The sequence below is a fragment of the Carettochelys insculpta genome, chromosome 8, assembly GCF_033958435.1.
Source record: "Carettochelys insculpta isolate YL-2023 chromosome 8, ASM3395843v1, whole genome shotgun sequence".
NCBI classification, from domain to species: Eukaryota; Metazoa; Chordata; order Testudines; family Carettochelyidae; genus Carettochelys; species Carettochelys insculpta.
Window position 1 is genome coordinate 55,329,016 of NC_134144.1, and position 18,777 is coordinate 55,347,792.

At 40.1% G+C, this 18,777-nt stretch overlaps 1 protein-coding gene across 1 annotated transcript in view; it reads left to right on the top strand.

Annotated features, from left to right (window-relative positions):
- Positions 1-18,777, top strand: part of LRP1B (LDL receptor related protein 1B) — a 1,349,009-nt gene that overhangs the window by 1,082,600 nt on the left and 247,632 nt on the right. The window contains exons 47-51 of the mRNA XM_075000767.1: positions 1,131-1,250; positions 5,973-6,086; positions 6,349-6,498; positions 13,155-13,277; positions 17,824-17,943. Coding sequence (XP_074856868.1) covers positions 1,131-1,250; positions 5,973-6,086; positions 6,349-6,498; positions 13,155-13,277; positions 17,824-17,943 — 627 coding nt within the window. The remainder of the gene's footprint in view (positions 1-1,130; positions 1,251-5,972; positions 6,087-6,348; positions 6,499-13,154; positions 13,278-17,823; positions 17,944-18,777) is intronic.

Sequence of the window (18,777 nt, forward strand, 5' to 3'; positions counted from 1 at the left end):
TCCAAGCACATCTATACAGTGGAAATGTATTCTTAATGAAATGTTTCACCACTTTTCTAATCTGCCACTTCTTGTCAGTCCCAAGAGTCATATTCCAAATCTACACCATTGTAATATCCAGCTTTGTCTATGAAAAGTTATTCCTTTTGCCTATCTTATGCTCATTGTGCCAATTACAGTCTGTCCATAAAGCTTTGGCAAAATATCCTTCCCACTCACAAGTGTGCTTATGTCTCTCTCCTTGCTGAGCTGCTGCACCATCCCATTTTTTGTACATTAAGATAAAACTCCTTGACATTCAAAGCTGTATATTATGAAGCCCCTGGCTACATATTGATCTAATCAGGTGTCATTCCTCACACTCTTCACATCAGAGTAATCCCATCCTTAAAAGTCATTAGTGTACTTTTACAAATGTCTCCATGCCTTCATCTATATTGCTCCTGATATTTGTGACACCCACCCCAAAGTTTTATGAAGTCACATTTTCTTTTTGCCTCAAGGTCACTGCACCATCTTGCTTACAAGAAATAAGGTTGGAGAAAGGCAACAATAAAGTAAAATATATGTAAAAAAAAACACAGCCACCAAAATTTAGTTATTTTGAGATACTGTTGTTGCTCTCCTTCATCTTCTCTTTCTCAGTCTATGATCTTATTCATGTTCTGTCAAACTTTCATTGTAAGATACTCATAAAATTAAGACTGTTCTTAACTTATTCTGAGAGATACCTACCATATTTTAAATGGTAAAAATGAGTAATATTATAGCACCATATTGATATGGAGGAAAGAATGGAAAAAAAGCATAGGAATCAAGAAAATAAGCAGACAGCATGAAATTAATAAAAAAACCTCTTAAAAGATGTCCAACATTGCCAAATAATGTTTATTTTATTATTTTTTTCTCTGTAGGTAGCCGTATCAGAATAATGGACTGGTTTATATGTTTGTCCCTCAACTTCTTTCAGTTTGACAATAAATGATTACTTTCACATTGTTTTTATAGCATACAATGACCATTTCTGAAGGCAATATCTCCAGATGTTTGCTCGTTTATTTAAATTAAGTACTTATTTATTATTAGTGTAAGATTTCTATTTATAGTACCTCTTACATTTTCTTTACCAGAAAACAGAAGTTGTCGGAGAGGTTTTAGGCCTTGTTACAATCGCCGCTGTATTTCAAACAACAAAATATGTGATGGCACAAATGACTGTGGTGACAGCTCTGATGAATTGAACTGTAAAGGTAAATGCCAACTGCTTCTATCTAACAATGGCTATGTTTACACTACCAAATAAAGTTGAATTAGTTAAAGGTGACTTTGTAACACTAGATTAAGTCGAAGTTGAGAGTCTGCACCTGCTCACCAAGTCAACTTAGTGCATCCCCCATTAAATCACCAAATTTTGACTGTTGCAGAAGTGCATTGTGGGCACATATCCCACAATTCCTTCATCCCCATTGCCTTCTGGGTTTTTTGCCAGTTGTTATGGGAAAAAAAATGCCCCACAAGTGGTCATGGGTGTATGATGTCATTTTCCCAGACTGCATTGCCCTCATTTCCCCGCTGCCATCGAAAACAAATGGCCATGTTTCAGAAGTCTCTTTCCCTGATCAGAGAAATTGTTTCAATCATGTGCATTATGCAAATAGGCAGCTTTTTTACATAAAATCATCTTTATGGAAAGAGGCACCTTTTACAAAAGAGGTTTTTTTTCAAGAGACTTCATATTGACATTAAGTACTATTGGAGAGAGAGAGAGAAGCTGAAGGAACCAGAACTAGAAAGAGACAGAGAAAAATGTGTCAGTTGTCACCGCAGAGAAGTGAAGGACAGCCATTTTCCAGAAGTCTCTTCCCCTGATGAAAATACACCAACCAGGTGGGATTTAGAAGCTGAAGCCTATGATACCCAAGTGGAACAACGTACATCTATGAAACCAGTGACAGCCTTCATAGACGTTGGTGTTTAGTGGTTACTGTGACTCAAAAGAAGAAGAGAAGGAAAGACAGAGAGCATTGGTTTCTTGTGGTTAGTGTCTTTTCCCCTAGAGAACATAAACAAAACCAAGAATCCATGTGACAAGGGAAAGACTTCATATTGTTCACAAGGAAAGAAGATACAATGAAAAAGTGATAATGTAGTGGTAGTGTATCTGGCTAATGGTGCAAGGTTTGAAGTAGAGGGGGAAATTTGTGAGTTATCACCACATAGAAATGAAGAACGCTCTGGCTGTGTCTGCACCACAGAGCTCTTTCAAATAAGCTCTTCCAGAAGATGAAAGAACTTCTTTTGAAAGGGTGCATCCACGCGCAAAAAAGTGGATCAAAAGAGTGATCTGCTCTTTCGAAAGAGAGAGTCCACATAGTCCCTGCTTTTTCAAAAGACCAGGGTAAGGATCGAGAAGTCAGGCCCCATGAGGACTGCTCTTTCAAAAAAAAAAAAGGGGGGGGGGCGCTGCAGAGCATCTACACAAGTTTTCTTTTGAAAGACACTTTTGAAAGGGGACGCTTATCCTGAAATGGAAAAGGAAGGGTGATTTAGAAAGGAGCACCATATTCTTTTGATTTACATTTGAAAGAACACTTTGGCTGTGTCGTCACATGCCACTTCATCTGGAAGCGCGATAGTAATGAGCCATCTGGAAGATGCTAATGAGGTACGGATGTAAATCTCCTGTACCTTATTAGCATATGGGCACATGGTTTGGAGTCCAGAAGAAATTCTTCTGGACTCCAAAATACACGTGAGGAGACACGGCCTGCAGGGATCTACCAGCAGGAAAACCTCCTTCTGGAAGCCCCCTCATCCTCAAAAGGGGCCATGCATCTGCAGGTGTATTTTGGATTCTGTTAGAGCTTCTTCCAGACTCTGAACCATGTGCCCATATGCTAATGAGGCATGGGAAATTTACATCCATGCCTCATTAGCATCTTCCCGATGGCTCATTACCATGCCGCTTCCAGAAGAAGTGGAAAGTGAAGACACAGCCTTTGTGTGTAGATGCTCTGTGGGATCTTTTGAAAAAGCCTCCTTTCGAAAAATCTTTTGAAACAACTTGCTAGTGTAGACGCAGCCTCTAAGGAGGCCATTGCACTGACATCTCCAACGTGAGGTGAGGAGACAATTAGAAGTATTAGCTCCAGACTCATGAAACCCTAAGACTAAATAGAAGAGAATGAAAGAATCCCAGAGGGTGTTGGTGTCTCATGGCTGCTGGAAGGGACCATTACCCTGTTAGAAGAAGTAGTGGCTCAAGAAGAGAAGGAAAATTTAAGGAAGCATTAGAAGAAACCCTAGTTCCAGCAACTGCCTGTGTGTATGAGGGAAGTGGGAGAGGGAGCCCACAAGCTCCATTCTGTCATAGAAAATCCACCCCTGAACCACACAATTTGGGAATGGAGAATACTCCAAATGTCCCCCAGTCATTTTGTGCTTCCATCCCAATGAGGTTAAGTCCTCTCAAGCAGTGGAGCTCCACACAGGACGTAACATGTCTCTGTCTATAGGCATGGTCCACATTACCCATCTTCCACATGGTAGGGTTGGAGGATAGCCCCACAGGCACATGGTGCTTTGGGAGGCATTGCCCAGTACAAATGTGAAGTGGAGAAAACAAGTTGTTCAGCCTTTCCTGCTAAACCCTGTGCAGGGAAGAATCTTCACCCCATGCAGAGTGGTCCCCACATCCCAGCCACCATGTGGTGTGGTGGGGCAGGGCTAGCCATGTGATGGGAGGGAGGGACAAACCCATCAGCTGCATGTTGCCTTGGAGTCAGGGGCTCTCCTGTACGAATGTGAAGTGCAGAAAACAAGTTGAGCAACCTGTTGAAATGGTTCAATCAGATGGGTTCTCTGAGAACTCATCTGGTAACAAGGTTTTTGTTCTTCTTTACAACTCAAGCTGCATTTCTTCCTATGAAATCCTCCCCTGAGCCACATGTATTCCATATGTTCTTCCCTCCCTGCCCAGTCACATTCTGCTGCTGTCCCAATGATTCTTGAGCCAGGTTGGCTGTATGGCAACAGTATGAAACAGGAGTGAAATAAATTTGATAACAAGGTTATTTTTTTAAAAATCAGTATACTTTAAGAAAGGGACAGAATGAATCCCAGCAGTGACCACTTAAAAAGTAACTGGCTCATGGCAGCTTGGGTGGCAAAGTATTTATTTCACTGTTAAAAACTGAGTAGGACCATGGATCCCCTCAGGCTGAAGGAGTGGTGCGTTTGTTTGTTTGTTTGTTTTCTGTGGTCCTCTTTTACCCTGTTTGAAGTTGTGGGTCTGGGAAGAGGATAGATTAACACTGGACCTTTCATTCCCTATAATGCCAGTGTGACAGAATGCTGACACCCTGGCACAGCTGGTCTTTTTAGTGTTAGAAGTGACCATCCTCTATGGCCACTGTACATTCTACCCAACCCAGTGAAGAAATGCCCTGTTCCACTGCAGAAGAGTCCTTGTGAACATGCAGGTTTGATTTCGCACTGAGTATTTTTTAAAGCATTTTTGTTACCCCATAGAAAGCCAAAATAAAACAATTGAAGACATTTCAAATAGGACAAATGTTCTGTTTCTTTCTTGATTTTTTCTTTGTTCATTCACAAATAAATCAACTGTGTTTTTGAATAATACTTGTTTCTAGGCATCTGTCTCACTCCCAAACTTAATTGATGAATGGCAATGGTTGTTGAAGGTTCAGGAATTATTATGTGGATTAATCAAACTAGGTTGTCAACCCTACTGATAATTACACTTAAGAAAAAAGAATTAACTAAGCTGTAATTGATAAGTTTATATCATTTTTTCAAAATATTTCTAGGCTTTGTTTAAAAAAAATGTGGTGTCTTGGCCCATATAGATTTTGGTTGCCAAGAAGAAAGGAGCATGATATTTTAAAGAAAAGATTGTCTTGCCACAATCAATTAAATTTAAACACCCGGTAGCCTCAGCAAGCAGAACCAATCAGAAGATGAAGTGAGCAGGCAAATAACATCTTGGTATAATTACTTAAAACTTGACTGAGTCTAAGATGTGCTGGAAAAAGACGTTAATCCTACTTTTGAAGTTAGGTTTATAATGAATTTTTGTGGAGATTAGCTTACAGTTCCTAACTTTTGTAATTGAAATCTACCAGGGTGGGTTGTAGATGGAGTGCCCACCTCATCCTTCACTCTTGCACTATAAGAATATCTACACTTCAGTAAAACATCCACGGCTGGCCTATGTCAGCTGACTTGAGCTTATGGGGTTTGGGTGGCGAGGCTATAAAATTGCCGTGTAACTGTTCAAGCTTCTTAGACATCTTTGGAGAGCTGGTTACAGTGCCTATCTTTCTTTTCTCCCCTGCCCTCTATGTGACTTTGACAAGTCTCTTTTCTCCAGTTGGTGTACCCTTCTGAAACGTGGATGTAATAATAATTGTATGTTCCTACATCACTGGAATATTGTAATAATGAGTTAATGTTTATGAAGTGCTCAAGATCATCACATGAAAGGTGCTTATAAGAAATGCAAAATGTTATGAATTTTGTGTAAGGTATTGTGACTATTTAGAACTGATGCAGTTTTAACGTATATTTATAATTTAGTATAACGTTAAAATGTCAAAAGCAATTGCACCAGAGATACTATCAGGTTGAACACCATCTCACAGTGAAGTCTTTTTGTAATTACAGCGAGAATGTTGAATGAAAAACTTCTTTTGGTACATTAAAAGCACAGTAAATACAGCCTGATGTACCTGTTTTTTTCTTTCCACAAATGTTATGAACACTCAGCTCTTGTGCTTATAGACACACATGAAAAAATCTCTAAGCCCCTTTCACATAAAGTCCTTACTTGTGATACATGCCTTAACTTTTTGTAAATGCATGGTTAGCTAAACTGAATGTTTTACTTATAAACTTTCAGGGCAATTCAAACTGCATTTAACTGTTTCTTTTTCATATTATACATTTCGTAGATTCAACATGTGCTTCAACAGAATTTCTATGTTCAGAAGGAATTTGCATTGCAAAATCAGCACAATGTAACCAGGTCATTGATTGTGCAGATGCTTCAGATGAGAAGAATTGCAGTAAGAAATTCAGTTTCCTGTCACATTTGCCTTCTTCTCTATTTAACACTGTGCTGAAGTGTTATCCACATTTGATCTGTAATTAACGTTCATTTCAGTTAACTAATAAATTCAATATTAATATGTTCCTGAAACCTAAATATCCCAGAAAAATATATCCAAATCTGGCCACCCAAGCTGCAGAGCTTATCAAGACACCGATTAATTGATCAATCTATAAATATATACACTTGATTGCATCATTTTTATTTGCTCTTTCCAGATAACACAGACTGCGTTAATTTCTATAAACTTGGAGTAAAATCTACGGGGTTTATTAGTTGTAATTCTACTTCACTTTGTATACTACCAGAATGGATATGTGATGGATCCAATGACTGTGGAGATTATACAGATGAATTAAAATGCCCAGGTAAATGTGAAAAGAAAAATAATTTATATTTGTAGTAAAGATACAGAGAAATCATGAAAAATATTTATCCATTCAATACTCTGTGCTTCGTATACAAATAAAGATATTCTTATGAAGTTGTCTCTCTCACCCATATTATCCATCTTACAAAGATATGCAAATTATTACTAATTAATGCTGACATTCCTTTGAAGAAATCTGTATTGTCTTTGGCTGTTTTCCCCCATTTTAGGTCTGTCATTGATCATATTAATCATAACAGGACCAAGGGATTATGGTGCATGAAAGGCTGGATATGAGTAAACAGTGTTCTTTTGTAGCCAAGAAGGCCAATGGTATATTGGGCTGCATTAGGAGGAGCATTTTGAGCAGATGTAGAGAAGTTGTTTTTCCCCTCTATTTGACACTGGTGAGGCCACATCTGGAGTATTGCATCCAGTTTTCAGCCCCCCAGTATAGAAAGTATGTGGATGTGCTGGAGCAGGTCCAGCAGAGGGCAATGGAAATGATTAGGGGGCTGGAGCACATGACCTATGAGGAGAAGCTGAGGGATTTGGGCTTATTTGGTTTGCAGAAGTGAAGATTGAGGGGTGATTTAATAGCAGCCTTCAGTTTCCTGAAGGGGTGCCCTAAAGAGGATGGAGAGAAACTGTTCTCAGTGATGACAGATGGCAGAACAAGGAGTTATAGTCTGAAGTTACAGAAGGAGAGGAGTAGGTTGGATAGTAGGAAAAACTACTTCACCAGGCAGGTGGTAAATCACTGGGATTCTTTACCTAGAAAGGTGGTGGAATCTCCAACCCTAGAGTTATGGCTGGGATGATTTTGTTGGGGTTGATCCTGCTTGAAGCAGGGGGCTGGACTCGATGGCCTCTTGAGGTCCCTTCCAGCCCTGTGATTCTATGATTCTATGATTTTATGATAACAACATCTAAGCATCAAACTTCAGGAAAATAGCCCCAAGCCTGCAAGTAATTTTTAATAGTGAATTGTGTATGTTGCTTGACTCCCCACATTCCCCATGCTTTCATGGGTGGTGGATTGAATTACTTGGCACAAACCTTTGAGGAAATCTCTTCCACTTTAAGAGGCATCTATGTATTGTTTTGGTGATTGTATTATTCATGTTCTCCTGTGATTCATTTTGTGTATATTCTACTTTTGGTGCACATGCCAGAGACTGGAGTCTTTTGGTGAGCATCATCTTTGGGCCTATGCATGGACCTTCAGAATCCTCACCTGCTTCACCTAAGGCAGAAAGGGAAGGAGCAGGCCACTCACTTAGCTCTTTTCACAGTTTCTGGCTTTGCGATGGACCTGCTCTTTTCCGTTTTGAAAGTAATAATAGCTTTCTCTTTTCATTTATTGTAGATATTATCTTAGTTCCCAGTTATAGTGAGTTTGCCACTTGACACCAAACTTGTAGAATTTTCAGTGTTAATTTTCTTTTTTACCAGGGAAATGCTTATTATTTTCTTCCTGGTACTGAGATGGCTACTTCTCAGTTCCCTGGTTATGAATATTGTCACTAATGTCAGGATACCTAATGCCTGTTATTGAGAGATATAAGAACTGCTTATTTTGTATAGCAGAGTAACATACCCCTGGTAAATGTAAGCTTGGTAAGCCCTCTACACAAAGGACTTGAAAATCCAGGCAGGCTCACCTCCACATATTTTTAATGGACAAAGTTGATGAGACTGAATTCAGACGCTGTATATGACCTATCAACGTGGGCCCATGATGCCTGCGCTGCAGGTGTATTCCTGGCCTGAGGCCCAGCTCCAGTAAAGTTCAGGGCCAGGTCTCTTCCCCAGTCCCACCTTCTGCCCCACACAGCTACCTATGCATTGCCTGACTCTGCTTGCTGCCTTGGGTTAGTTAACATTGCCTGGGAGCCTCCACAAACACAGCCAGCAACACAACCAGAGCAGCTTGCAGATGCTCCTTCTTTGCGGCTGTCAGCATGTCCCTGCAGCCTGGGAGAGAGGGGTGTCTCCATGCACTGCTTCTGCCCCAAGTGCCCCTGCAGCCAGTGGGACCTGTGGGGGTGGTGCCTGTGGGCCACATTGCATGGATACAGCCCAATCTTCCTGCCTGGGAGCTGCTGACAGAGCAAGGTGCTCTAGATATGTGCCATACCCCTATGCCTCTACCCGCACTCCCTCCCACACCCCAGTCCCTCCAAGAACCTGCATCTGTTCCCCATTACCTCCTGCACCCCGCTGACTCCATGCTCTCTAAAGCCCCCAAACTGCAACCCAGAACCCACACCCCAACCCCCCCACACCCACATTCCCTCCCAGCATCCAAACTCTAAACCCCTTCTATACCCAAACTCCCTGCTAAAGCCTGCATTCACTCTTGCACCCCAATCCACTGCCCTAGCCCACAGCCTGCACACAGCACCCAAACTCCCTCCCAGAACTCCCCTCTCCCTCCACCTATATGCCCTCCACAGCTATAGCAAGAAGAACGGAAGGGAGTTTCAGTGGGGATGTTTGTGGGCTCTGGACACCAACAAAATGTTTGCAAACCTGCTGCCCCTGCCAGCTGGTATCCAAAAGTTCTCCAGGCCGAATGGGGCTGGCATCATCTTAGGACCAGTCAACTTCATCTTCAGCCAACAAGTTGAGAAGATTGCTTGTGTGAAGAAGGTGTGTGACAAGGAAAAACAGATGCAGATCTCCACTGTGGTCTCAGAAAAGAACAGCCTCCCCACAACAATCCACCTCAAGAGAATCCCTGTGGCTCCATGAGGCTACTTCTGAAGCTTTGACTCCACCTTGGTCCTGGGTCTGCAGTGCTGAAGCAGAGCACAGAAGTCCCAACGTATGATAATCTCAAGTTCCCCCCTTCATCGTGCAGCTTGATATTTTCAACTTCCTGAAATACTTCCTTAGTATCACCGAGCTCTAGTGCTACATTCTAGTATCACCAGTACTGATTATTTGTACTATCAAAGTTATCATTCTCCACCCACACTCTGGTGCTTGATTTGCTTCGCTACCATTCCAATACTGTAAACAGCACCAGGGAATCTCCAATTGTATGACAACCAGAATCCCCGTTATGTTCCCATCTGACTTCTTTGGGTCTAGCTTCATTTTTACCTATGGTACAGAGCACTAATATTCTTATGTCAACAACTGTTCATGGACCTTCAATTTGGTGTTGTTCCTGGGTAACCATCTACCCAGTTTTCCTTTCAGGCTGAGGAACTAGAGAAGGGGATCCCATCTTATTCTGCCAACTTACTAGCCCCACCAGAAATCCTCATTATCACCAGATGAAACTGTGATCCCTCCTTGTAAGACACAAATGGATGTCTTTAGTTTCAGGACCATTTAAAAAAGGGTATCACTCTTTGCAGGTTCCCCTTGAGGAGATTCAAGAACACATTTATAAAACGATTGACACCTTTCAATATTCTACTGCAGATAAAATAGTCTTCAAATTAAGAAGGTGGCCATGGATCCCGCCAAGGGTTCTTTGGCAGACTCTGGTCACAACAGTTCCTATGTCCTGGAAGGCAGGCTAAACACAAAACAAAACAAAAAAAATACCACTGTGCTTCTTGGTGGGGGGGGGGAGGAAATATCATTTTTCTTACACCCAGTGCCAGCTCCTTTGTGGTAATAGCTGGTAATAAAAAGTCAAGGCACCCAAACAACACTATACCAAAGTAACATGAGTCTAAATGATGAGATTTCTTTTCCAGAAAATTGTATGCATCAGCAAGTTTACAATATAGAATGGTGACTTATCAAACACTGATACCCATATTTTTAATTATATTTTTATTTTATTATATATATTAATTTTTATAATTACATATTTTAATTGTATACTTTTAATTATAAAAAGTTCTTGACATATTTTGACAAGAATCCCTCCTGTGATGAAAGAAAAATCTTCTCTTTGGTGAATGAGAGCCAACTTCTGATCAGGACTGGACTACAAGCTGCATTAGATAGGGCAAACACTTGATTATAATGCATGACTATGTCAGTGGTGATGAGAAGTCTTAGGGCTCCATTGTTCTGGATACCCAATAAAGATTCAGTTCATGATGGAGGATATGAGTTTTTTAAGGCTGGGGTTATTTAGCTCTAAGTCAGGCTATGCCCTTCATATGCTAAAGATGTCTTAGGGCATACTTTATACCCGGGTGCCCCTAAAGAGGAATTTATCAGAGTATCAGTTCATATAGTGCTGAGACAATTTTCTACACCATGCTCTTGACACCAGAGCCTATCATACCCTCTCAGAAAGGTGTGAAACCTTTCATGAAAAACACCATCTTTGTCAACTGCCCATATGTACAGTAGACTCCTATGTCAAAACATTTATTTTGGCAGGACAGGTAAGAGATGTGAACCCACTCCCAAGTGTCTAGAATCATCATCTCTACAACTTGGAAATTTACTGGATTTTTTTTATGTATGTAGGGAATTCCATACCTAAGTCCAGTGGGTGCTGATATGATTTTAATGAAAATAGTCTCTTCAGTTTTGTATTTTTATACTCCTAGCTGCTTCTGCTTTGTTCCTTTCCAGGGACCCATTTCATGAGGACCTGTTATTCCAAGAAGTCTTCTTACTTATATCCCTCAGAGCACTAGAAATAGTTCCACTTCAGTTACCAACTGAAGGAGTTTTATTCTAAATATGTTCTCATTTCAGAAAAGAAGGGATGGTAGGGGTCTCATCTTAGATTTATGAAAATTTGAGACTATTTTAAAAGAGTCCAAGTGTCTGAATAGATGTGGATGAACTTTTGATAATTATGCAGTATTTTGAATAGTTATATGAAGTTACCATATGAACCTTTCTTTTTTAATTGGCAGTGGTGCAAGTAGTAATAATGTGCAAACCTAATGTATAAGAAGGCAATGTTAATGTGAGAATTTCTTCTGAACTCATAGATAATTGCCTCATTTTCCTCATGATCCTAATACTATCATTTTTACTACTAATTAAGAAGTCATTTGAGTTACTTTAAAAATGTTGTACAAAATCTAATTCTATTTGTCACTGAGGTGCTACAGTTATTAGTGGAGTATAAATATCTAGATAGCTAATTCTGGACATTTTTCTTCCGTTGATAATCTATTTGTCCATTTCCTTTTTATCCCTTTGGAAAATTTTGCAGTCTTCTTAGTCTGTGTGACATTTTTTCTCTTTGCTTTTTAATTAATGTTGTGATCACTAGTGTTTGTGTGTTTTGTCTGGGACTTGTTTGTTTTTATGATTAAATAGTTTATGTTCTTTCTTTACAAATATAAGCTCTTATCCTATGAAATTTACCTCAAAGCATTTTTATTAATGGAACTACTCACAGAAGTTAAAGCTGTGGCCTAACCCAGAATAGTATTTTAATTCAGGTTTATGTCCATCGCTGTTAACAACTGCAATTTATTTTAAGCTCAAGCTTTCTCATGAGTGCTATGTATGTGTGTAAATTCTATTCTGAATAGGGATGCTTTAGTGTATTGGATCCTTAGTCTGGTAATAAATAGTTTAAGGATTGGATTTACAGGGTGAAATTCTGGACCCATTGATTGTGTCACAAATCCAAATTACTTCAGTAATGTCAGGATTTCACCATTGTCTATAAACACAGAAGACATCAACAATGGTCAACCTGGCTTGTGGAAAGAGGAGTTCTTTAAGGAGGAAATAGAAGACTAAGGCAGCATTGAACCTGAGTGATCTTGAATCTTTGGAGTTAATCTGAAATTGAGTATAATCCGCCTTTCGGTTCAGTGTGAGAAATCTTGCCTGATATTTTGAAAATAACTTTTGCATGTGTGTCAGGAGATCACTCATGAAATATTCATACCTCCCTGTTCTGTTCTATAGGACAACACACTTATCGGAAGTAAAACATGAATGTATGTATCCCACCCTATCACACAGCAGCACCAACAACCACTGCAGGCCCAGGGGAAGGTGGGAGAGGAGTCCACTTTCCCACTTTTGGAAGGGGCAGGGTCAAGGACAGAAGGGGTGGGACTTAGGGCAGTCAGCTCTCCCCTCCCCCCAGCGTGCTTCTTCAAAGCTGCAAGTGGAGCAGCACGTTTCAAAGGGTTCCTTTGAAATGCTGGTGCTAGTAGTAATATGCAAACTGCCAGTGGCAAAATCCTAGCACCACCAAGTAAATAGCAAACCATACATGGATTTGAAAAGTAACCATCTGAAAGCTAGTTGCTTTTGTGAAGTGACTTGAGTTGTCAGTTCAGATTCCAATGGGTTCCACAGAAAAGTGCTACCGTAAGTTGGCAATTTTACTGATTTCAATAGATAGTTGAGGATAGATTTTAAGGGGAGTAAGGGGACTTTGAAGCTGCCCTGGCACTTTGAAGTACCGTCAGGTGAGCTGCAACTAGACGCGTGCTGGTAATTTGAAGTTGAAAACTTTGAAGTTGCCGCGGGGGGGAATTTGCTTAATGAAGTGCTGCCTATGCATGGCAGCACTTCATTAGTAAACTCCCAATGCACTAATTACCATCCTTCCTTCAAAGGAAGGTGGTAGCGTAGACACAGCCTAAATGGAAAAAAATAACATTTTCCATGAATTTTAAGAAATTCAGTAGAATTTTATTAGTTTCATAGTAGATACCATTTTATATTACATTATTTATTTTATCACAGTTCAAAACAAACCCATGTGTGAAGAAAATTATTTTGGATGTCCTAGTGGAAGATGTATTCTGAACACATGGCTGTGTGATGGACAAAAGGACTGTGAGGATGGAGTGGATGAACTGCATTGTGGTAAGAACATTTTATCTTGTTCTTGCTACTAAAGCATTGATACGTGTGTACAAAAGTAGTATTCATATTTTATATGAAATAACTCATTTTAACTAAAATTTTACTTCAGTAGTTTTTATTGATGGACTTTGAAATACAGACAGAAAGGTGGAGAGAAATATTATTCATTCTATACTTAAAATTCTCTATTGCACAACAGCAGGCTTTATTCTATAGAATGTGCTCAGAAACAGTTAAAAATAGGTTTTCTGTGAAATATTAAACTCTCCTTGGCTGTGGCCACACTAGCCCCTCCTTTCAGAAGGGCTATGGTAATGTAGCACTTCAGAATATACTAATGAAGTGTTTCCATGAATATGCAGCACCTCATTACCATAATGGTGGCACATGCACTTTGAAACTGCTGGTTTTGAAATGCACACCACCTCTATAGCTGGGGATCTTTCAAAATGACACCCCTGATTTTGAAAGCCAATCTGGTTTTGGGAAGAAGGGTCTTTCGAAACTGGGGGGGGTTGTTTTGAAAGACCCCTACCTACATGGGCAGCGTGAATTTTGAAACTGGCTGTTTCAAAGCAGGCATGGCTACCAATATGCTAATGAGATACTACATATTCATGACAGCACCTCCTTAGCATATTCTGAAGTGCCACATGACCATAGTCCTTCTGAAAGGAGGGGCTAGTTTGGCCATGGCCCTTGTGATTGCCTCAGACCAGAAGGTTATAAAAGAGTACTGGAAAGCAACATATCAGCCTCAGAATGAGCAAATAAGTCCCTGTTCCCTGGGTAGACAAACAGAGGCCAATCAAGACACCTGATGCAAATTAACCTACCATAGGATTAGTTAAAATGATTAAGCTAATGTGGACACCTGATTCCAGTTAACCTTCAAAGAGTTTGTTTATGCCATTAGGCTAATGCAGGACCTGATTCCAATTAACCTGCAAAGTATCATCTGAGGCCAATAGGTTAATGGAGACATCTAGAACCAATCAAGGCCAAGCTCAATACTGTTTAAAAGCAGTCTCCCAATCTATCTGGTGGGAAGGAACTAGAGGAGATGAAGTATCACCAGAGGATGGGGAGCACAAATGCCGACCAGCGATGTGGAAGGCAGCCCTGAGTTCAGGTACAGATAGGTGTTAAGTGAGAGGGAGTCACAGGGAAGTGTACCAGAGAAATTTTAGCGGTTCCATTGGTGAAGGAAAAACATGACCAACAGCTGTTGCCATTGAGTCCCTGGTCTGAGTAGAGTAGGGAGCAGGCCTGGGTTCCCCCCAGCCCTGAATTCAGTACAGATACATACCCCTTAGAGAGAAGACAGACCCTTGTTGAGAGAGGAGGCTGATATGTTCCTAATAATCCTGAAGGGGCAACAAAGAATGTGCATTTTTTTCCCCTACTGATCCCTTTTGTGGTCTTTGGTGAAAGTGGTTTAGTAGGCTGTGACCTTTGCCTGTAAGTGGTGGCAGGGGGTAGGTTAAGGGTCATAGCAAGTCCTTGAAGCAAACAACATTTGTCTGGAACACCATGGGACCCACCAAGAAAAGGTTAGAGCTTTGTCACACTTACAAATAAATGTTACAATCAAATTTGAATATGTAGACTGCCTCTTTATAATATAGCCTTGATCTCAACATGACTGATGCTGAGTATTTTATTTGAATGTTAGATTACAATGGTACATATCTTCATGGCATATTATCACAAGATAACTTGGTTTTTTCTCTCTTTTGATTTTTTTTCTGTTACTAATATTCTTCCTTAATCTAAAGTAAGATTATGTATATGGCATATGAGGGTGATCTCACCTAAAGTACCACACACTAACAAAACAAGAAAAACAAAATAGATCTTTGGCATCTTTAGGAATGTGTTTGTATTTAGACCTTCTCATGTATACCCTTTATAGAGAGAGACAGTGGCAATATGTCCCAGACACTTCTCCCTCTTTGACTAAAGATAGTGGGACAAACCAAATGCAAACTTGCTTGTTACTGCCATGGTACCAAAAAAGGGTAAACAAACAGTTGTGACTTGATAAATATTACTTGGGCAATTTTGTGCCCAAATCAAAGTGGAAGGAGAGAGTTTTTAACTTCTGTTCTTGCATGCTCAGCAGCATTTCTGAACTAGGACAAACCCTTGGCCTGGCTCACTTTGGCTACGTCTACACGTGAAGCCTACATCGAAGTAGCCTATTTCGATGTGGCAACATCGAAATAGGCTATTTCGATGAATAACGTCTACACGTCCTCCAGGGCTGGCAACGTCGATGTTGAACATCGACGTTGCGCAGCACCACATCGAAATAGGCGCAGCGAGGGAACGTCTACACGCCACAGTAGCACACATCGAAATAAGGGTGCCAGGCACAGTTGCAGACAGGGTCACACGGCGGACTCAACAGCCAGCTACTCCCTTAAAGGGCCCCTCCCAGACACACTTGCACTAAACACCACAAGATCCACAGAGCCGACAACGAGTTGCAGACCCTGTGCATGCAGCATGAATCCTCTGCTGCAGCAGCAGCAGCCAGAAGCCCTGGGCTAAGGGCTGCTGCACATGGTGACCATAGAGCCCCGCACGGGCTGGAGAGACAGCGTCTCTCAACCCCCCAGCTGATGGCTGCCATGGAGGACCCCACAATTTTGACGTTGCGGGAGGTGGATCGTCTACACGGTCCCTACTTCGACGTTGAACGTCGAAGTAGGGCGCTATTCCGATCCCCTCATGAGGTTAGCGACTTCGACGTCTCGCCGCCTAACGTCGAAGTTAACTTCGAAATAGTGCCCGACGCGTGTAGCCACGACGGGCGCTATTTCGAAGTTAGTGCCGCTACTTCGAAGTAGCATGCACGTGTAGACACAGCTTTTGTGAGCTGTTAATATTTTTCTAAGCTGTTTTGGCATGGGCAATATATGCTTTGACAGGCAGGATATAGACATTGTGAAATAAGTACTTGGATTTACATACATTGCGCTTAATTTCTTTTTCATGTTCAGAGCAAAATATTACTTACTTTCTACCTGCAACAGCTGCCTTTTTGACTTCTTGAAGCATATTTCTCTTGAAAAGGAAAATCCTGTAGAGGTAACAGAGAGAGAGAAAAATTAGGTAATCAGGAAGTGTCTAGACACAAAAGTTGTATTGCTTCAGCTCTGACATTTTAATTAGTACAATCCTCAGTTTGGACAAAATTATACCATTATAAAAGGTGTTTATACTGGTAAAGCTTATTCTGAGATGAAGAAGGGCATAAGCTATACAGTTTAAATATATTTATACTGATACCATTGTGTTGATTCTAGTGTCTGTGTCAATATAATAATTTTAAAAATTGTAGCCCAGCTAATAAAGTTATACTGGCACAAACACTTCATGTATGCAAAGCCCAAGTAATTGGTTTCTAATTTCCATGATTTTATAATATTGCTTCGTTGTATACTAAGGAAAACTTGATTTATGATCATAATAAAAATTGGTCTTTTCTCTTCATTTTTGCAGCCCCACCATCTAATCTCCGTTACAGATATCATTCATAAATTCTAGCTGAATGGCACTGTCATTTGCTTCCTACTTGCTTTTTCATCCAGACTGAAACCTGATTCTCTATGCATAGTGCTACTTTGTTCTGCCACTCATCCTGTGGACAGAAGTTAAACTCTGATCCGTGAAATGCAGAAATATCTAGACCTAGACACCTTTTACAAAGCTTAGCCTGTCAGCAAGAATTTTAGGCTTCTTCTTTATGATGAAACCCCTTATCTTTTTTTTCCCCCTTGGTTACCTTTTTCCAGTTTATAGCTCTTATTGTTCACACTGTTTCCAAATGGAAGTTTATTATAATTCATATGGTAATATTTTTTCCTATTATTCATCTGGAAATTATTTTTCTAGCAGTTGAATAATACATTTATTCTTGTGTCAAGGATGGAAAAAGTAGGCTTTAATTTTTCTAAATGAAATTCTTAATATGAAACTGGAATTTATATGATATGCTGCTGCAGATTGATTCTGAACTGAATCAGAGCATTGTTATTTCCCAATGTATTCAAAAAAGTAAACAGTTAAGACAGCAGAATGCAAATATAGAGCAATTTTCCAGATGAGAAAAAGAACATGGAAATCTTCTCAAGATGTAATTAAAGAGTGGAATAAAAAGATGATGGAAATTATTAAAGAATTGGAGTACTTGTCTATGCACTTATTACAATAATTGCCAAGTAGTTTGCTACAGCAAAATATGTATGTGAAATGCAGAAATGATTCTCCTTATTTTAAAAGTTTTTGCTCTCAATCTACTTATAAAAGAATTTCAAAAGTATTTTAACATAATAGTTTTGTGTGTTCTTTACAAGTATTAGTGAACATAAATCAGTTGGAAACCAACATAAATCCAGAGTTCTGTTTCCAAAAGCACAGAATTATAACATAGTGACATCTATGGTTACAGCTCTGAAAAGCAAGGTGAACATTTTGCTCGTGCATTCAGGAAACTCGCTGTGAACGTAATGAACATCGTGTCTGATGTCTTTCCTAGATTCTTCGTGTTTATGGAATCAATTTGCTTGCTCAGCACACAAATGTATTTCTAAACAATGGATTTGTGATGGTGAGGATGACTGTGGAGATGGCTTGGATGAGAGTGATACTATATGTGGTGAGTACTATATTTTTTTATTTTATCATACCATCTTTTTACAACTGATCCTGACATGTGCAGAGCAATTACATGGGCTATGTCTATACAGCAACATTATTCCTGAATAAGCTGTTCCAGAAGAGGTATTCCAGAATAGCTTATTCCAAAATACTGTAGCTACACACAAAATGCATTTCGAAATAGGCAGACTCAAACCTTTGTGCAGGCACCTCTACAGCTTGAGCTAAAGGCCAGCTGGCTCTCAGCTTAGGCTGTAGCAGACACTTATTCTTTCTCGGTGGAGTGGTGTTGGTACCACAGCTTGGGACAGTTAACCACACATAGGCGTGTGGGTTACAATAGCTCTCAGGTATCGGAGGGGTAGCCATGTTAGTCTGGATCTGTAACAGCAATGAAGGGTCCTGTGGCACCTTATAGACTAACAGAAAAGTTTTGAGCATGAGCTTTCGTGAGTACAGACTCATGAAAACTCATGCTCCAAACTTTTCTGTTAGTCTGTAAGGTGCCACAGGATTCTTCGTTGCTAATAGCTCTCAGCTATTTCAAAATAGAACATCTACACAAAGGAGGGCCCGTTTCTAATAAAGCCATTGTACACACTATGGTTTATTTTAAAACAGGTTATATTGCCTGTCTACACAGCCCCTATTTTGAAGTACTTATTTTGAAATAGGCACTATTGCTTTTACAATGGCTGTGGCTATACTGCCCCTCCCTTTCAGAAGGGGCATGCAAATGAGGCTGATTGGAAATGCAAATGAGGCACATATTTAAATATATCATGCCTCATTTGCATACTCATGGAGGCTCTCAAGTCTGGAAGAGCTGATT